This window comes from Xiphophorus maculatus, chromosome 13 (genome assembly GCF_002775205.1).
Source record: "Xiphophorus maculatus strain JP 163 A chromosome 13, X_maculatus-5.0-male, whole genome shotgun sequence".
NCBI classification, from domain to species: domain Eukaryota; kingdom Metazoa; phylum Chordata; class Actinopteri; order Cyprinodontiformes; family Poeciliidae; genus Xiphophorus; species Xiphophorus maculatus.
This window is the reverse complement of record NC_036455.1, coordinates 1,335,667-1,356,745: the sequence shown is the minus strand read 5'-3', so window position 1 is coordinate 1,356,745 and position 21,079 is coordinate 1,335,667. Positions and strand designations below refer to the sequence as shown.

The 21,079-nt window shown below is 38.1% G+C and overlaps 2 protein-coding genes across 2 annotated transcripts; both read right to left on the bottom strand.

Annotated features, from left to right (window-relative positions):
* Positions 1 to 1,644: 1,644 nt before the first annotated feature.
* LOC102234596 (14-3-3 protein beta/alpha-B-like) lies at positions 1,645 to 12,258 on the bottom strand. Its single transcript, XM_005797393.2, has 6 exons — positions 12,151 to 12,258; positions 9,344 to 9,639; positions 7,639 to 7,762; positions 6,016 to 6,179; positions 4,183 to 4,278; positions 1,645 to 3,025 (listed from the first exon to the last, which is right to left on the bottom strand). Exons 2-6 carry the CDS (start codon positions 9,632 to 9,634, stop codon positions 2,948 to 2,950), a joined length of 753 nt encoding a protein of 250 aa, XP_005797450.1. The 5' UTR covers positions 9,635 to 9,639; positions 12,151 to 12,258; the 3' UTR covers positions 1,645 to 2,947.
* A 3,598-nt stretch (positions 12,259 to 15,856) lies between these two features.
* LOC102234341 (zinc finger protein 706-like) lies at positions 15,857 to 20,641 on the bottom strand. Its single transcript, XM_005797392.3, has 3 exons — positions 20,533 to 20,641; positions 17,367 to 17,502; positions 15,857 to 16,591 (listed from the first exon to the last, which is right to left on the bottom strand). Exons 2-3 carry the CDS (start codon positions 17,499 to 17,501, stop codon positions 16,496 to 16,498), a joined length of 231 nt encoding a protein of 76 aa, XP_005797449.1. The 5' UTR covers position 17,502; positions 20,533 to 20,641; the 3' UTR covers positions 15,857 to 16,495.
* Between the last annotated feature and the right edge of the window lie 438 nt (positions 20,642 to 21,079).

Below are 21,079 nucleotides of genomic sequence, written 5' to 3'. Positions count from 1 at the left end.
TGTTTCAGGTGTAATTTCTTGGCAGGTTTGCAGTTATGCAAAGACGTATTGTTACCCTTACACCTACTAAAACTTTTAGTATCACAAGCTAATCAAGCTTTATACCTATTTGAAACGTGTTTGTGTTTAGTTTAAGTAAAGAAAATTTACTTAAACAAATGTAACATGCTACAAGAAATTAGTAGTTTTATAAAAACATATTTTATGAAGACACGAATTAAACCAACTTTTTTTTAACATGTGAAAGGTCAATTTGCATCATTACATGCAAACTGCAACCTAAAACTAAAAGTAATTAAATTAAAATTTTGTTTATATTTCCCAAAATTCCTTAGAGGGGATCAACGGTGTTGCAGAAAAATTTAATCCTCTTTCCCTGCCTGCATTTTAGTCCTACTGACATGAGAATTCAATGCACAGATTTGACTAAATGCTGAAGGCTTGCAGTGAAACCTGAGGATTTATGGCAGACTATATAATGTGCACTGAAACATTGTGAAGAGATGTGGGCATAAAAGTGACAAAAGGACAGGACTTGATTCTTAAAAAAAAAAAAAAAGCAGTTGCATTTGGACTTAAAAAAAGAGCCACTGATTAGAATTAAACCAATTAATAAAAGTGGGACTAATTGACGCCAACATAGATAACATACAGACAGGAAGTGTTCAAAAGACTTAAATGCCTCTAAGTCAATAGCAGAAGAGACAACTGGATAAAATTGCAAAGAAAGGATAAACTGTGCCAATTTTTAGAATATAATCATGCATAGAGTATTTTCTCCCGTTTTTCAACATCTGCAGCAATCATCAGCAGAGGGCAGCATTGTTGGTGAAAACCAACCATCTGTCAAACTGAATCTGCCTTCAGACTCACAGGCCTTAAATTATGTCTTTACTTTGGCAGTGGAGAAGGAAGAGGTTTTTGCCACTTATTGTGTTACCTCAGAAATATCCCCAGAGTTTTTTCTGTAGACATAAAGTGTGTTAATCTCTGCTGTGATTATAACTAAACTTTGACCTGCTGAGAGTAACACTGAGCGTTTGATATAGCAAACACTAAGCTGTCGGTTTGTCATAAAACAACGGAGGATTCCGTGGAACAGCACCTCGTGTTCACCATCAAGCATGGTGGAGTAAGTGTAATGCTGTGGCTGTACTTTACCTCCAAATGCCCTGAGAATCTTAATAGACTACACAAAACATGCATAATTACTTGAAACTCAAGAGCAACGTTTTCAAATCCAAATCTGGTGAACTCTTCAGCAAAGTGAAAATGGGCCATCACTGGGTCATTTGGTGGTGATGATCCAAACTAATGCAGAAATGGCTCATCAGATACAAATTCGCTATTCTTTCATGAGTCTCTGTCCACTGACTGAATCTAATGGAAAACCTGCTGCTAACTATAAAATTTGTTGAATTGTGGTGGTTTTGGCACTGGATTCCATTATGATAGCAATAATTCTGTTTAAAAGTTATTCATTGCAGCAGGATTCGTTTCCCACTGAATAAATGTACAATAAAAAAACATTTTTCTGTGTGCTTCTGAGATAAAAGCAATTTATAAAGGTAGTTATAAATTGTAAGTGTAGCTGGCACAAATGTATATAAAAAGCTGATTCATCAATACAAAGCACCACAAGACTCAGTTTGAATGCTTTAATTCCACTTACATGAAAGCACATAACCAAATAATCCACTCATTGTGTAACTTCCAAATTCTGTATCCTGTATCCCACCTTTTCTTTTAAACCAAAATACTGTAATTAGAAGAAACTGGCACTACTTTGTAACTACAAAATGGCTTTTAATGAAGCTTTCTACAACAATTTCTATGCTCACTTTTTACTCCACATCATGATTTACTCCCATACAAAAAGGTAAATATGTTAAAACACCAGGTTAAAGCTAAATACTAAACCAAAACTGCCAGTTCTGAAACATGCCTAACCCCCACACCACACTACTGAGAACCACATACATTCTCCAGGAGTCTAAGGGAATAAAATACAGAAAATTAAAATGGAAAAGAATACCTGAATAGAAAAAGAGTAGAAAGCCACATAAAAGCGCATGGCAAAAAGTATCCTCTGCACTGCTAAAGAGTTAAAATATCAAAAGGTTACAGTATCGAGCCATTTTTAATCAAGTTGTTGTCTTAGGCTGTTAACTTTTATGTGGTATGAAAAACTGCAGGAAATCAAAGATTACACATTTCACTGTTGATAATAGGTCGTTTAACAAATGGACCAAAGTGTAAGTGATCGTCCAAACAGAAAACACTTCCTGAAACATGTACCATCCATTAACACACTACACGGGACACCAACAGGGCGGGATGGATACAAGCACTACGGAGACAGATCTTCACCTGTAATAGTGTACAATCACTGCTTACTGTCAGATGGAACATTTAGGGGCCCTGCCCTCTTTTTACAGTGGTTTCAGAGAAAGTTTAGTGGACCAAAGTGTCACAAAGGTTGTTTAGTTCAAGTAAAAACATAGAAATTGTCCAGAGACAGATTAGAGGTTGTCTTGTTTGTTTTCCTGCAACAGCAGCAGCTTGCTACACTGATAAATGTTACAGATCATTGGGGCAGACCTAGAGGAGGGACCTAAAGTCGACAAAACAAAAATACACAGGTTGACGAAATAATAATAATGTTCAAAAGGAAATCAAGTCTATTCCATTCTTTTCTCTGTGGAGGTGCTCATACAATAACCACACACTCACTGACGCGCGCACGCACACACACACACACACACACACACACACACACTTCAATGCATCTGCACACACATCCTGTACTTTTACACACTGTCAGTGGAGTGTAAACATACATCTTTGTGCATGTATGTGCACGCACGCACACACAACCAAGCACACAACTTAGGCTGGTGAGAGGTAAAAAATGTGTTTTATTTTTCTCCCGTTGTCTCTCTGTAGTTCAGTTCTCGGCTGCCGGCTCCTGCTCAGTCTCCTTTCCTTCCTCCTCTCCCTCTCCCTGCGCGTCCGACATCCACAGCTGCAACGAGGCGCCAGAGGAATGCAGGGTTGAGCACAGTTCATCAAAATCAGCTTTTACAGAGCAAACGCATTAACACTCACCTTCGTCATATTGTGTGACTTTACAACCACAACCTTCAATTTAATTGGGAACAGACAAACACAAAGTAGAACACAACTGCAAAGTTAAGAGATTGAGATATGGTTTCAAAAATCAGAAGATGTTACTCTGATATCCCAAAATAAAGAACAAACCGAATCATGAACCAGTAACTCGGACAGGTCAGGTAGAAAGAAGTGGAGAAGTTAAATCAGTTACAATACAACCTACCAAAGCACGTGAGCAATGATCAATCCATCATGCAGTATTACTGCTCTCATAAAAACAAGCAATGGGAAACAGTAACAACCCCAATGATACTTTTAATTATGGAGCTTACCAGATGCAATCATGTAGAGTTTATCGCTACAATAACACAATATTCTTCTAGTGACTAAATTTAAAAAAAGGCAAACAAACTCTCCAGCTCTTTACCAAGAAAGATCTGGAAAGGACAGCACTAACCGGGTAAGCAGTTAAGAGGCGCATGGCATCTTTGAAGGAGCTGCAGAAATCAACAACTAAGGTAGGAGATTCTGTCAACTGCACAGCTAACGTTTGGAAGAGTTGCAAGATAAAAGCCATTGTTGAAGAAAACAATTGTTGTGGGCAACACAGCACATATGGAGCTCTGACCAAAAAACACGCAAACTTGCCTGCATGCAAAACATTGTCAGAAAACCTCCACTACACGTCTTCCTGAGCACAGTATCCTTACAGTGAAATATGGGTGTGGCAGAATCTTGCTGTGGGGATGCTTTTCGGAAGCAGATCAGACAATGCGGAAGATGGTTTCAGCTAAATTTAAGGTAATCCAGGAAAAAAAATAAATCACTAGAACCTGGCACAACAATCTAACCAAGCAGAATGATTCAGAGTAAAGCATCGTCATGGATGTATAAGAATGGCCCAGTCAAAGTTCTGATCTAATTCCCGTTTCCATTTTACAATTATACTCTACATTGAGTTGTTCCACCAAATACTAAATACACAGAAGCTTGTGTGTTTTAATGTGGCAAATGTTCAAAGGGTGTGAATACTTTTACATATAGGTCAATATGATGCAAGTCACTCACTGTCAGATTGTCACGGAGCAGCTGCATGATCAAGGTGCTGTCTTTGTAGGAGTCGCTGTTGAGAGTGTCCAGCATGGCTATGGCTTCGTCAAAGGCCTGGAGGAGACAGGAGGGGCATATTTAATGGCTAAATGGGGAAACTAAATAAAATACACAAGTCTCAAATTTTTTACGACTGCTCAAACACAAGATTGGTAGTAGGGTGTAAAGTCAACATGCATCAGAAAACAAACTTTTTGAGATTCTAGTTTATCGTCCACTCAGTCTTTCACATACAAAGTGAATTCAGTTTGTTGTGATGCTAGTTCATGTTTTCTATTCTTGTTTCAGAATATTATGATCAACGGTGCTGCCAAAACTACAAAGCTGGAATTACAGAACCTTTATTCACCGTTTCAGCATGTTGTCCATTTCTTACTTCCACTTAAATGTACAGTTTTGATAACTCTAGATATTTGAGTAAATTTAGTAGGTTGGTTTGTCGTCTGTAGCTTCCACTGGTCATGAAACATGATGCCCAGGTTGGTTTTAGACTCTACAGTGTCCTTAACAGCTTATGCACCGACTTAGATAAGTTCTATGCTTGATCACCTGTAAATTATTATAGACTAAGATGCAGATTGTTTAAAGCATGGTTGATGATTCATGTTGCCTTTGTTAGGTTTGTGAAAATTAAAAAAAAATAGAAGTAATGATTTCTTAGGCATCTAAACCACCAGACCCTATTTAAGAACCACAAGTGCAGAGGAGTAGTGATCAAAATCAGTCACTAAGGGCCACTGTCCTGTGTGTTTTAGACGTGTTTTCTGGTTCAGCACAACTGAACCGAAAGAATGGGACTATAGGTCCTTTCCGCAGAACCTGATCTCATGTTGAGAGGTAACCTGGTAATTCTAATCAACCTTGCTGGATTAGGGACACAACCACAACAAGCGTATGAAGCAACGCTGCTCTAGGAGCAAAAAAGCAGGAATGTTTTCAGTGTGTAACCTTTAAATGCATGTTTAGCTATTTGTGGATATTCTGTTAATGACTCTACCTAAATGAGTTGGACAAAAATGCAGCTTCTGATGAGACAATTGAAAGGCAAGATGTGAGTAATAATATAAAAAGCCTTTTTTTAAAAGCAGCCCAGAAATTCAAACGTTTTTCTCAATTAAATGCTTTTTTCTCCCATAATAACACAGAAAATGTTAAAAGTAAATTCTTCACTTTTTCAGATATTAAACCTGATAATGAGCTCATGTTTATTAACTTGTTCAATTAACTTTAGCAACACAGTTTTAGTGTCATTTTTAATTGATCACTTGAGGACATCATCTGAGCTTGGATTCATGTCAGCAGAGGTTCTCCAGACAGAACTGTCAGGATGCTTATAAAAACATAACTTGAGTAAGAAACAGCATGAGATTCAGCATACTACAGAATAAAAAAATATTTAGTACAAAACTATTGGAAATTTAAACCTTCATTAGTCAATGTTTGAAATTCCAGTTCCAAATTAAACATGGAGATACAGTGCCATCAAGCTTGGCTTAAAGAACATTGTCATGTCTTCCTTATATTTACTACCTCTCACTTAAGAACAAAATGAAGCAAAAGCTTTGTAGTTCAACATCTATAATGTTTTTCCAAGCAAAATTTAGTCAATCCCTTTTTTGTTTGTAATACATTAAAATAGCTGCATGTCCATTGCGTCAACATCTTTCCAAACAAATGCTGTAAGTGTGAGTCATGTAAGCAACAGTTCTCAACATTAACTTTTAAAAACCCACAGGTTAAGTTAGTTAAATGAAACTAAAACAGGACTGTGGTTGGAAAGGGGATTGTTACCGATTTGGCCAGTTGGCAGGCCTTATCAGGCGAGTTGACGATCTCGTAGTAGAAAACAGAAAAGTTGAGTGCGAGGCCCAGACGGATTGGATGTGTGGGAGGCATTTCTTTGATGCTGATATCCAATGCCTTCTGGTAGGCCTCTTGTGAGTTGTTGATGATGGCTTCATGAAAAAAGATGATTAATCAGGTGAGGATACACGTGTTCAAAGGAAGTAAAACATATAAAAGCACATAAGCATATGCTTATAAAAGCACATAAAACATCTGGATACTAATATGCATCAGGTCCAAACAGCAAAATTTACATCCATTTAGTGATATTAAGTCCAGACAGAGCTGTCTAAATTCATTGTAAAAGTTGCTTTCTAAATAAAAACCTCATAACCTTCAAGCTGATGGATTTTTCCTCCGTTATTTGTTTGGACTTAAGCATTTGTGAATACATAGCTGATTTATAAATTCACTATTGTTTTGCTTTATCACCTGCAACTTATTTTAAAACAGAGGTTTTAAACTCTAGTCCTTGGGTACTGGAGTTCTGCACCTTATTGTATGAGTTTCTGGTGCAGAACATCTAAATAAAATCAATTAGGTCATCAGCAGGACTTTGTAGAATTTGAATGAAGGCTGAGAAAGTAAATTAACTTTTTGATTCATGTATGCTAGACCTGTGGTGCTTCTAAATATTGCAGATTGGAGTTTGAGACCTCAAAACTATCTAACATCTTGGCTATTCTGTTATGATAAAAAAAAAAAGTACTGGTGAAATTCTGAAATACAAAGCCCCATTTTAATTGATAAGTGGAGGAGTTTTCCACCAAACTGGCACTACAGATTTCCACTGCCTAGTATTGGCTGGGAATGTTGATCTGTCTCCATCAGCACCAAACTGATGCCAGGGGAAAGAACTGGAGGTGAAGTCATGGAAACAACAGCCAATCAAAATACGAGTTAAAAATGAGCAAGTTAACGACATTGGGGCATTTTTTTTGCAAAGATTTATGTGATTTGTGTTGGTATTTTTCATCTTTGCACTGAAGCTCTCTGGATACCTTTAGAAGCCCTGGCTTACATTAGTGGGGAGAAAAAAGAAGAAAGGCCAGTGTCTCATTAGAAAAAACCCCAATGATTAAAACATAATAAAGCCAGGTTGGAGAAATACAGATCAATGACTGAACAGGGCTTACACGCAGCAAAAAGGGATTGTTTTAGATTTACAGAGGTATAATAATCCATTCCCTTCACACTTTATGGGTGATTTACATAGAAGTTGCTTTCTGAAACAAACACAGTTCATATTGCGATAGAAAATTAGGAATAAATCCTGGCGATTAAAAGCAGCCAACAGTATGGTGCCGCTGTCTTTGCAGCAGCCCATCCCTGCACTACAGCTGACAGTTGTAGATCAAGGACAAAGAGGATGTCAGTATTCTGCCCACAAACACCTGAAACACGCCAAGTCTTCACAATATGGAGGATTTACAAGATCTCTGATCAGAACACATTCATCCCATCAAGCTGACAAATGAGCTACAGATCATTACACAGAAGCTGACCACAGATCTAGGTTTTAGCACAAGGATAAATATAAAGCAATGCATGAAGTTGTGTTTTGCTTACTTTCCTTGTCTTCTCCAGTTGCCACCTCAGCCAGATATCGGTAGTAATCTCCCTTCATCTTTAGGTAGAAGACTTTGCTGTCAGCGGGCGTAGCTTTGGGGATGAGATGTTTGTCGAGTAAATCCTGCAGAGTAAAGGGCGAAACTTTAAATGCATTTATATAGTAAACCCTAAAAATAAAAACTTTGAAAATATGAATTAAATAAATAACTATCACCTTTTCACTGCTTCTTAAAAGCAGATGAGCAATATTAAAAACACAATGACAAAAAGAGTTGTTTGAGTCCTGCCCACTCACACAGGTAGGCACAACTTTCCAGTGAAATTAGCATTTTTATAACATAGAACAATGAAATTAGTCACATGTTCCCTGCTGGGATGAATAAAGTACTTCTATTCTATGTTCAGCTCCCCTTGAGACAACGGTTTGTAGAACCACCTTTAGCTGCAAGTCTTTTTGGACATGACGCCACCAGCTTTGCAAGTTTAGAGATTAAGAGCCTATTTTATGCATAATAGCTTAAGCTCAAACTACCCTTGCCATGTTCAATCATTGTTACATATCAATCAAATTTTCCTTTGCCATCCTGAATGTCCCCACTGCTTTCCATGACCTTTATGATCTTGGTCACTAGGAACTACATCAGTTGCAGCCATAAAGCTCAGTGACAATCTATCCAAGAGGGCGATAATATAATTGGAAAAATTTGCTTTATTGCATGGCACCAAAAACCTCGCAGTCAAATACAGTTCCTACAAGCAGTCCGTCATGATTACTTTTTCCATTCTCCAGAAAATTTCCTCCCAGGATTTATTTGTATTTAGCTTCACCCCCCCCCAATCAACTCTCATCCCCACAGCATGATGCTGCCACCATAGTTGACGAGGTGTAGTTAATTTTATCAGAGCCCCTTCTTTCACATGCTTGCTGTGTTCTCTTGTGACAAACCTCTCTCTTCTTCAAAAGACATTGAATTTATTTAGAGGACTGATAGTAAAAAGAGCTTAAGAATGCAAGTAAAGATTTTCAGATAAAATGCTAAAAATCAGTCCTTTACCTTCCACATCAAAAGTATGAAATACTTTGTATATAAGTGTCAAAAAATACAATAATTTGTGGTTATGACTTCGCAAAATTTGAAACAAGTTAAACATGATCATTACAATGCAATGTTAATGTACACAAAACATCTACATAAAGACTCCTTCAAAAATAAAATATTCGATAAAAACAAAAGAAATTCACAGCATAAACCCCTATTACAATATCCCTGACAGTATTAAAAATTAGCTGATCTTCAAAGAAACACTGACCAATGGAGCCTAAAGTATATTCCTGACAAGTTTAGAAACAAGTATTTAATTTAAAAAGGAACTATAAAGCCTTGTGAGGCACTTCTTGGGCTAAATCTGCCATGTGGATGACATGCTGGACTTCTCTCTTTATTCTACACTCCTAAATCATTATGTTTAAGTACCACATACAGCCAGTAGATGTCACCGCAGTGTCCAATGAGTAGTGCTGAGATAATCCTGGTTGCTTCAAATCTTTGAAAACCTGATAAGCAATATACCAAGTAATCCCAGCAATCTATTAATCTTCAAATTGCATATAAATAAATCTCTGAATCGCTAACTTTCCAATAGTTTAGTCAGAAACCTGCTTATTTTTTTATTTCCACCACCCGCTTTAACCTTCTCTTACCAAAACTTCCTTGCAGATGTCATTCAGTTCCTTCTCGATTTTCTCCCTGTACTCCTTTGCCAGTGCAGTCTTGGTGCTGTCTGACTTCTGCTCCATGCTGGAGACCACCCTCCATGAGGACCTCCTGGCTCCCACCACGTTCTTGTAGGCCACCGAGAGCAGGTTGCGCTCCTCGTTGTTGAGCTCCGAGCCCTCCTCAGTGACGGCCTTCATGGCTGCGGCCATGTCGTCGTAGCGCTCGGCCTGCTCGGCCAGTTTGGCCTTCTGTACCTGCTCTCCCTTGTCTGCCATGGCTTCTGTGCAGCGCGAGGAAGGAAGGACAGAGGAGAGGAAGTCGGGGACAAACAGGAACCAGAGGTGAGTGCTGGATTTGATGCATGAACTTTTACATTTAACTACAATAACGTAAACAAATTTTCTTTGTGTAACAAATTATTCATTACCAAAACACTCAAGTGTTTTAGAAATCTGCTACATCATGCACAGCAGTTAAATTTCTCCACTGACAGACAGCGAAGGATATTTCCATTCTCAGTGTTTCACTCTTTGTGAGTAAATCTACACAGCAGCTTCTTAGTTCATTATTGTTATTATTCACACTGAATCACCTGCTTTGTCTTCTCACAGATTGATTTACACAAAGAAGCAGAGATGCAATAAGCTGTTTAAAATAAAGGTAAATTCTGGCTGCTGCTGGTCAATTTTCTGCATCAACCATGCAGTTTTTGTCACATTATGCTTCAATTTCTGAGCATAGAAAAAGAAGCTTACAGTAGGAAGTCAATTTGTACATACTGTACACGTTTTCCCTTAACTTTTAGCCTCTGTCCAAATATACTGGATTTGGAGATGTTGGCATCTCCAAACATTTAGTAGCCTTCTTTCAGCCAATTGATTTGCACTGCTCAGCAACCAGCAGGGAAGAGGCAATGCTTCTTTACTCTATGTACCATACCGTCACAGAATACCCTGATCATCCAAGTGTTTATTTTGGCATCTCAGTATACAAACTTTAAACTGCAGGAGTGACGCGACGGAAAATCTTAGCGGTTACCATCTAAAATAGCATGCCTAAATCCTGCAAACCACCAACACACGCAGACTGCTGTTCAAAGTCAGTAATGCTAACCAAGCTACTCGGCAATATAAGAATAATGACTGCTTTCCTCTTGAATCAAGAAAACCTTGTTTTTACAGAAAGCTTCACATCAACAAATATAAATACCTATAGGACTCTCTTAGCAGTAAGATCACAAAGATTTTTATTTATTTTTTTACAAAGTAAGTAAAAGCTTTGTAAAAAGATTTGTTTCTGCCTGATCAGTTATTACAGATAAACAACATGGCAGAGAGAACACTTTCGTCTGAATGTATTATAAAAGTAGCCGGCATACTGCACCAGTGTCGATTTAGCTATCCAATATGTGACAAATCGACTTCTTTAGCAAAGTCAATATGGAAAGCATACAGCCCACCCCAGTTTACTAACTAGCAATACAAGAATGGAGTGTATGAGTCTCCATAGGGGCTTGGCTGGAAGATAAAAAATTGAATCTAACACTGGACAAGAATAACAAATGCAGTAAACCAAACGCCATGCAAGTCCTACTGCCCTGGCAACATGGTAACTAATATATTGCGCTAGGACTTTTCTTTTTTAACATGTAGAATAGAATAGAATTCAACTTTATTGTCATTGCACTGTCACAAGTACAAGCAACGAGATGTAGTTTGCATCTATCCAGAAGTGCTCTACAAGATATAAATATTTATTCACAGATGTACAAGACTATGCATGTATGGACTATAAGGGGTTGTAGCAAAAGAGATATAGATATTGTGTATAAATATAAATATAAATATGGGAGCTATATGCACAGATTATACAGATTATACAAGAATGTTAGGGAATGGATTATATATGTATATAATATAATACAAGACGAATAATGGCAGATAAAATTTACTGATTGTATGTGTGTGTGAAGAAAAGCACTTATGTGGATGACCAGGATGTTTCATTCAATAAAATGCAGATTCCTTGTGTTATATAAGATGTTTTAAAGCTATGAGTCATCCCAGCTTTATAAAAAAGATTCAATCAAACGACCATTAACAGGAAGAATTCCCAGTACACACCTGCGCGCTTCTGAGGAATGTCGCCCACCCAGTTTTACCTCACTCTCTCTCACACACACACACACACACACACACACACACACACACACACACACACACACACACACACACACACACACACCTGCCCACTGAGGTCGAACCATGTCTGACAAGATTAGTGATGGCTTTCATAAATGAATACAAGTTATATTTTCAGTGCCTAATGATGCTTCACATAGACAAAATATGAATAATTTCGCTGAACGCGTTTAACGGTGAGATGATTAGAGGAGCCTAGCTTACTTCAGTTCACAGTGAACGCCCTTTTTCGCCTTCCGGAAAACAACGGAGCTGCTGCCTTTGCTCCTATTAACCGTCCGGTTTTAAGTCGCTTCATTCACAAATACGTGTTTGACACACCCACAAGCTACCCTCTTAAAAAAAAAGAAAAGAAAATCCGAATACAAGAATAGACGCGTTAACGAGCAGCAGCTTGGCGCTGCTCATTCAGCAGACGCCGAACAAACAATGACTGGGCAGCGGAGCATCAATGACTTCCACCTAGACCCCAGACAAAAACGTCGACCAACGTGGGGCCCACAGCGACTTCATGACGTGCGGGGGGAATTCAGCGATGTCTTGGGAAACGTACGTCGGCAGTAAAAACGAAAAATAAATGTAGGACTGACCTGTGAATGTCTTTAAACGGTGTCGCTCCTGATGCCACGGCCGCACAGCTGATGTTCTCTCCCGCTCATCCACGGGGTTTCCCTCCAATCAAACGCACAGCAGCAGGGTCGCACCGGGACGGATGACGTCAGGCCCATGTTGCTAGGTAACCAAATTTGCAGGCAAAATTTTTTTACTGCCTTTTGACCAATCGGAAATCTTTTTAGCTGAACTTCCTCTTTTTTTTTGTCTAAATCTAAAAAATTATTGAAGGGAGATATTACACGCCCAAGTCTTTACAATGCACTTCTATCTAATAAATATTTAGCAAAATTTTCTTATCCTCCTTTTAGTCTTTGTTAGCAAATAATTCCTGGGTTTTTCCTTTCTCACTCACAGCAATTAAAAAAACCACCTGTTTATATAGTTATGAAGACGTAACAAGAGGAAAGAGACTTTGTGACAGAACCATACTACTACTAATAATAAATAAAAACTGAACACGATAATAACAGTGTAGTGCATGTAAAAAGTATGATTATGATACTTAATAACATAATAATGTCATATTCTGAGTGTAAATGTAAAATTACCTTAGCCAGAATAAATTAAATGCTGACTAATTTTCTCTTGCTGGAATTAAAGATTTAGATACATTTAAAGCAAAAAGGTAGAACATAGGACAAAAACTCCAGAAAATGTTCAATGTTTTATAATATTTAAAAATGTACTATTTGTAAAAACTGAAGCCAACCAGAAAAGGATTGTGCTAGCCTGACAGTCTATATTTATTTAGATGCTGCTTGAAAAAAGCAGTGTTGATGTAGGACTGACCTGTGACAAAATTTACGAAACAAAATGTAACCTAAAATACTTTTTGCTCTCCCTACACATAGAGTGCCATGGAGAACTAGTTCCCCTATGACATACCTCTTGTACAGTGTTTTCTTTATTTGTGCTTAATGGCTCTCAATGAGCCATTAAGGTTTGTTGAACTCACAAAGTCCTAAAAATGGTTTTCTGACACTTTCCAGACTGGTTTCCTTCATGTTCTTGAATTTCTGCAGAATAGGGCTGCTTGCTTTTTGAGATCTTTTGCCCTACTTCTTGTTGTCAGACAAGTTCATTAAGTGGTTTCTTGATTCTTTGTGTTAACCAGTAAAGAGTATGGCTACTGAAACTAAGCTATAAAATATCTGAGTTAATCACCGTCGTTAACTTCTAACTGTTGACACAACACTTGCAAAGTGGCTCAAAAAAGAAAACAAAAACGTCAATTCAGAAATGGGTACAAGACAGAAAATGCATAGAAAAAATGCCCTATTTGAAAGGAAAATAATATTCCTCTCTGCTTTACAATCAAACCTCTACATTTTAAGGCTTAGAAAATTAAATCCTATTGAATAGTATGTGTAAGAATGGTTTTCCTCTACTGTTCCTGCTCATCCAGTTCTACCAGTCATGTCTGGGTTTTGAGGGGAACATAGGTGTAATCACAGACACAGATCCTCTCCGTCACTGTAATAAAATAGCGAGGAAGTCTCCGAGTCATCGGCTGGGCCCCTGCCTGACTGATTTAGCTTCAAGAAGTAAGACTCAACAGTGCAATAGTGATTTGTACTTTGGCTTTCCAAAGGGTGTGTCCTGGATTTTGAGGTTTGCTGAGGCAGGCAAGAAGTAGCTGGAAAATGACTAATGCTCCTCTGACATTGAAACAAGGTCATTCAAAAGCAACACACACAGGAATAATGTGGCCAATATGGAGCAGAATGTCTTTACAGATTGAGTTGCTTTTCTCAAAAATTAACCGGTCCAAATCAAAGAACATTAGAAGATTTTTGGTTTCATTACAATCACAGCTCAGACAGAGACCGCTGGCTGAAAATAGGTGCTCTATAGCCAGGGAGAATTGCTTCACCTAATTATGCCAGCTATTTTAATTTTTTGTACCCACATTGCCCTCCCTCCAAGCCCCCCTGACTCCATCCTGCTTGAACACAAACCACCCTCAGTCATTTTTTTTCTCCATGTTTGTATGAATGACCAGGTGTGGCATTCTTTCATTCACAAGTTTATAGACAGGAAGGAAGGAAGTGAATTACGCTTGAAACAATGCAGGCAGTGATTCACAGAGTCGAATTACTCAAACATTTAAAGCAACAGGCAGCGTAGCTTTCACCCTGTTGATTTGTTTCCCACTGAGTCATCAGAAGGAAGGAGTTTTGAAGCCAAATAATTAATTACAATCCCTTGAAATGATATCTTCCCCTTGATCCCATTCACATTTTATGACTGCATTGTTAAAATAAAACATTTTTTAACAAAAGAAATCTGAAAAGTTTATGTATTTGTTTTAATAACCCTAAATTTAATAGATCGGATGTTGCACATTTTGATGCAACATCAGCTAACAACTTTGCACATAGAAACTGATTTTTTGTTTGGTTCTTATGTTCAAAATAATTGAAGATCTGCCAGATTGGAGGTAGAAGATCTGAGACCATCAACCGTCAAGTCTTGCCACCTATTCTCAATTGGATTTAGGCTAGGACTTTGACTGGGCCATTCTAAGACACAAGTCATTTCATCAAAATCATTTAATTGTATCTGTGGCTGCATGTTTGTTTTGGGGTTTTTTGTCCTGGTTAAAGGTGAACCTCCACCACAATATCAAATTTGCTGTGGATTCTAACATACATATATTGAAGTTTGCCTTGCTCTATCTTCCCATCATCTCTGATCACATGATGAAAATACCATGTTTCACTATAGTGATGCTATAATTATGATTTGCAATGATAGATTTCTGTCACAGAGGGATTTGAAAGCAGTTCAAAAAGTTCAATTTTGTTTACATCTGACTAGAAAACTGGCCAAAACCAGTTGTTGACAGCAGCCTGTAAAAAGCTCTGGCAGAATGGAGCTTTTATTAACAGATTGTTTATGCTGCGGGTTGTGCCAGCCATTCCAGGCTCTTCTGGTTTGCAGCACCCGGCCTCAGCATATTATAATTAAAGACGGGGAGAAATACACCACATCTTGTACCAATCACCTTCTCCTGCTACTGTTCCCTCATCCACTACATTGTTTCTTCTCCACAACCACGTCTCAAATGTCTCCGGTGCCCCCTACATTAGCCATTAGCCTGTTTAACGGATTACATTCTGCCCCGTTACAGTCAATTATTGTCCAATATCAAGTGTTTAAATGTTTTGAGACCAAATTTAAACCTTTTATTAGCTGGCCTGATTAGTTTGGTGTCACATTGAGAGGCAATAAAAAAAACCTAATGTATTCATTTTAAAATGTCACAGTCAATTAACAGAGAAACATTATTCTAGGATTGGGTCCAAGTCGGCTATCGGTTGTGGCAACTTTTTGCACTTTTCTCTGTCAGTCAAGATCATGAATGCAGTGCTGGTCACTCTTCCCTGATGAATCTAATATTTAACAAACAAGGACAAAGATGGAAAGCCAACTGAATCAATGATTCAAGATAGAAGCTTGATGGATGCTAAATGTGTTTGCTAAGGGTCATTTAGGCAATACTAAACATAAGTATGCATTTCCATATTATTTTTCCTTGTGTTGGTTGGAGAAACCCCCACAGTAATAAGAACTGTGTAAATAAATCATTAACAGGCAATTAATAATGAGATTTCTGCCAGCGATGAACAAATGCAAACTTTTGACCAAAGCTGTAAAAAAAAAAAAGCAAACAGCAGATATATAACAAAGTGAGTTTTAATAAAATGGTATGATACATTATTGGAGCTTACATTCATTTTACAGGCACATTAATCTTGCCGGCAGTCTCCAACATAATTTCACTTCCTAAGAATCTGTGTAGCAGCTTGGGCAGCTGGCAAAGTTTCACATTTTACAACCAAACATGAAATTCTGATTAGCTGAATGAAAGATTGCAGTACAGCAGGGCACACAGAGCTGTTGGAGGAATTAACAGTGTGCAGGCCTCCGTTTGAGTAAAACACTCCCAAGTACAATTAAAATAAACTAGGTCACTTTTGACAGCAGCAAAGACAAACAAATTTTCCACCCAAGCCAAATCCATTTTGCTTTGTTAGGATAGTCACTTTATATCATCTGGGATGCAACGGACAACAATTTATTGATCCTTAAAGGAGATATACGTACAAAACATGAAGGCAGTGGGTCTGGGCTCATTGATCGTACAGGTCCCTGAAGTCAAAACCACGGTTGGATTTAGTCGTGCGTGTATTTAAACACAATCACACACAGGTAGCAGTGGACTGCATGAGGCTTTCATGTTGGGTACATTAAATCATTCTTTGCTGTCATGTTCAGAGCCGGATCAGCGCATTCAGTGTGGTTTATCCAAGTCGCTTATGCTTCCACGCCCTCCAACTCTGGGGGCAAAGGGGATTTGGGGTGCTTGCTCTCGAAGTGCTGCTTGAAGGTCTTTGGGTCGGGCATCTGGGACTGTGGGCAGACGATCAAAAATGAAGCTCATATTAAGGAAAAGTTGGCTATAGCAGGTAAAAACAACATATTTTAGGTGCTTTTTTTTTGCATTCAACAACATTAATGGTCTTAGAACAACTGATGTATCAGGCCTCTCAGGTATTCTGGAAAGGGTCTTCAGTTAAGATCTAAAGCTAGAGCTAAAATTGTTTTGGAACACACAGTCCTAAAGATTTAAGAGCAGCTTAGACTGTTGATGTTCCTAAAACAAACTCACAACTTGGTCAACGTGTTTCACAAGCTATAAAGTCACCAGCAACAAGTGCAACATAACATAACCAGATAAAGAAAGTTATGACATAAATCATCCAGTTAGAAAAATTAGCATAATAAAAGCTAAAATATTCTGCTGAACTGAGACAGAAACCCTGAGAACAGAGACAGTAATCAAACGATCAGCAGTCAGTTCAGCTCTAACATTCAGCACAAAGGCAGATTGTTCCTCCACTAAGAACAGTCTGTCATCTCGACTTTACTGCTGTAACCTGGGAGTGTCTAATGGCAACTGTTTTGTGGACCTTGAAGATCTGAAAAGAGACTAAGGGTTCAAAAGTCCAGATAAATATGGGGGCGTCATACCATTAGGACTCGAAGTGGACCCTAAATGAACAGGAAGACAGTTCGGAAAGTATGTGTGCAGATCACTTTGCTTTACACCTGTTTGAATTAAATGTAGTCTACGAATAAAATTTGCTTGACTGATTGATGTAATCCCCTCTGGTGCCAGACATACCTTGCAGACGCTGCAAGTGAACACTAGCGCTGCCTTGGCTGCCATCTTCTGATCGTGACCCTTGGACTTTTTCATTTCTGCCTGCTTCTTGGCATTTTTCTGCTGCGACTGAATTTTCTGGTGCCCGCGTGCCATGCTAGGAAAAACACAGAGGACGGAGGAAGAAATGGCTCAAATAAGGGTGGAAAAATTCTAAAGAACCAAATACCTGTGCTCAGAGTCAAAGTGGGAAAAGCCTGAGCGAATGAGTTAACATTAGCATGATCCTAAAACTTGGCGATCGGTTTATGTTAACAGGTTTATGAAACAAATTTGTTACAGATTTATTTCTGTAACAAATCTGAGAAGTAAAACCTGCTAACACCTCTTCTCTTCTCATTCATAGTTCTGTTAAAGTCGTATGTTTTGATGTCCCAGCTGCACAGTGTTGAACAGTTACAAAAACAAAAGAATGATCTTATCACGGTACATCTTGTTTTGGCTTCTGCGCCATCTGGAAACCACGGTGGTGAACCTGCACCCATGACGAGCCAATATAAATACTATTTTATCAATTCTTTCGCCTTTTGGCACTTCTTAAACTTAACAAGATTTATTTATTTTTTTTTATTTTAAACAACAATTGTTTTAAATTGCACAAATAGCAGGAACAGGTTTGTCTACTTGAACATTTATAAACCACTGAATTTTGTGAATAGGAGATACAAGAGGAACAGGTTCTGGCTTGTCCTGCGAGACATTACTATGCAGGAATGCTCAGTGAAATCAGATAAGCCAGTTATTCCCATCCAACTTGCTCACAGAGGAGGTAAGTCTGTTAGTTTCTCCCTGGATAACCACTCTCAGGGAGTTTTAGGATGTTGGTCTAAAAAAAGAAGAAGAAAAAAAAAAGAACCAAACCCAGAGACAGAAGTTGCAGATGGAGGTGGACAGTATCAGCTTACATTTACTTAGGCTTTTGGATTTAAGGACCATCATCAAAGAACATGGATTATTTCCTTGAAAAGCCACGACTTTGCTACGATTCCTTCAGTTTCAATATTCTCTCACCGCTTAATATTTCTGCAAATGTCCTAAACTGCTCTGGTAATATTTTAAGGTAATCTTCATAGAGATTACTAATTTCCTGTCCAGTCCTTGAACCTAACCATAGCAGCACATTATGCAGTGTGTGCTAAATAAATGAAATAAAATAGGACAAGTTATCCCTTTGTGTTTTGGAGACATTTTTAGTCAGAAGGACTGCACAGTGTCCTTCTTGCCTTGCAGCAAGAAGGTCCTGGGTCCAAATCCCATGCTGGCTCCTTGGAGTTTTAATGTCCTCCCTGGGTACTCCAGCTTCCTCTCACAGTCTAAAAATATGCACATTAAGTTAACTGGTCCTTTTAATTGCCTTTAGGTTTAAAATCTGTGCATGTCCAGTGATAGGCTGGCAGCCTATCTCGCCTCATGCCCACTAGCTGAAGGGACCCTTCTGTATGAATGGACATTATTTTGTTGATCTAACAAATGTTTTACATTGACGTATGACCATTAGTGGCTGAAGCTCCATGTGTGTCTCCAAACAGCAGTATGTGCAGGAGATGTGATCTAGGCTGCATGATATTAGCAAATCATGCAAAGGTAATGATTTATTCCAAGTGAAATATCAGTGAATCCACATCTCAATGCTACGTACTAATATCTCAGAGGCATTAAGCTGCTCTTGTAAATCATCTTGCCTCAATTCTGCAGCAAATTACTAAAAGTTCTTTTTGTAATTCATTTGAAAAAAAAAACCTCAGTGAAATTTATGAGTTTCATTTTTTCAATTTGAATACCAAAAGTAACATTTTATTACACAGAGTGATGCATTTGAAAAGTTTAATTACAATCAATAAAGCTTGCAATTTTTGAAAACCCAAAATGTAGCTTCTCAGAAAAGTTCTGTGTGTACATGTATTGCTCAGTATATGCAGCGTATTCAACCGGACACCAAGCAAACTGAATTATGTGCCTGCTGCTTCTGCATCATGCTATACCAAAGTTTTTCTTTTCTATAAACTTTCCACTAAAATATCTGAATCCGTATTCAGACATCTCTGAACCTGTCTCTTTAGCAAGAATCTGGTTACTCTGCTGACGGGAGCAGTCAATGTCAGTTTTACGCAAGAGTGTTTAAGCCCTAACATGACATTTCTGTATTAAAAATCCCTTTTAGTCATCCATACACCCATTGTATATACTGTCCATATTGTTTACAACTCGCTCACTATCATTAAGGTGCCATCTCTAGCGGTCATCACAGGCGAAGCGGGGTGCACACTTGAGAGGTTGCTTGACAGGACAAGCAAAACAACAGTGGTACCAACCCTGCAGGTCTTATGTAATATGACAAACCATCTGATTTACACTGAACTGTTTACTTTTCTTTAAATAAAAGAAACACTTAAAATACAAAATTATGTGTGTGATGAATGTAAATGATAAATAAGTGTTTACTAGTTTCTGGACTAAATTACTTTATAGTTGTTCAATTCTATTCTAATTTCCTAATATGTACAATAAAAAACATCCAGCCTGCATTTTTGAGTCATGCACTATGCAGATACACCACACCTAGACTGAAAATCCTTTAAAAACGCGGGGACTTCTGCAGGTTTAGTAGGCATGAACATACAGTAGATTAACCGGTAAACCAGTCTGCATCATAACAACTTCTATTATTAGTCTTATTGGCTGACTTAAGACCTTGTACATAACCAAAGTTACAAAGTTTGACATTCTATAGCTTATTTAATCAAATACTGTAAATACTTCTGTCATATCGGGGTGGTTTCGGTGTCTTATATTTCCAGGAGTTAACTATTTAGCATTCGGATGGGGACTTAGCAAGCATTAGCTGACTAATAGTCGTGTTTATATATAAGCAGCCAACAACAAGTTTCCAGCAACAACACATTCAGCTTCTGAGAGTTGTTGTGGACCTAAAGTACCACGAAGTTAACGCCTTTTATATTTGTGTCGGTGTTAAATCGAGCTGTTAGCAGTGTCAGTTATTAGCTTCATGTGTGAAAATCTGGTTAACCACATGGAGATTTAACAGGACTCAAGCCTTCCGTTAGCCATCAGCACCATCATCCTAACACTAAAAGCCGTGGTTATTGACAAAGAAAGAACACCTTACCTCAAAAATATAGACGTACGTGTCGTTTGTAACTCAGAAATGTGACAGCTGCTGATTTCCCAGAGGCGAGAAGTAAACGTCAGTGCTGCGTTTAAAGACTCTCGCAAGACTCAGGAATGTCGGCATTCACTCATTCTACAACTTGTGATCACACGAGAGAAATAATTTAAAAAACAAGATTTCATAGAAGCGTCTTTTCTCTCAAAATAATAAAATTGTCGAAATTATTCTAAGTAAAGTATCTTATTAATGTGTCTAATAACAGAGATTCGATTAAGTTGTTCTTCCTATTTTTTAAAGAGACAGTGAATGCAGCGGAAAGCCCTCCGATGGAAATCGCCTTCCTGGGAACAGTTACATAGGTGAGGCAATGCTGCCTCCTAGTGGTAGAGTTTGGTTGTTAACACTTGATTCTGTACAAGAGCGCCTCTATATTCTAACTATATTTCCCCTTTTTCTTTCCTTCTGTTTCTTTTGTTTTGCAATTATTTTCTCCTCTTGAATGTGTAGCGACAAAACGATTTCCCTCCGAACTATTTTTTTCAAA

What these genes read in the sequence shown, in the direction of transcription:
- LOC102234596 (XM_005797393.2), bottom strand. Translation starts at nt 9,634, where the DNA reads ATGGCAGACAAGGGAGAGCAGGTACAGAAGGCCAAACTGGCCGAGCAG. An exon ending in CCTGCCAACTGGCCAAATCG is followed by an intron (nt 4,279 to 6,015) that starts GTAACAATCCCC and finishes TGTCTCCTCCAG; the next exon opens with GCCTTTGACGAAGCCATAGC. An exon ending in TGCTCCGTGACAATCTGACA is followed by an intron (nt 3,026 to 4,182) that starts GTGAGTGACTTG and finishes GCCTCGTTGCAG; the next exon opens with CTGTGGATGTCGGACGCGCA.
- LOC102234341 (XM_005797392.3), bottom strand. Translation starts at nt 17,501, where the DNA reads ATGGCACGCGGGCACCAGAAAATTCAGTCGCAGCAGAAAAATGCCAAG. An exon ending in TCACTTGCAGCGTCTGCAAG is followed by an intron (nt 16,592 to 17,366) that starts GTATGTCTGGCA and finishes GTCTGCCCACAG; the next exon opens with TCCCAGATGCCCGACCCAAA.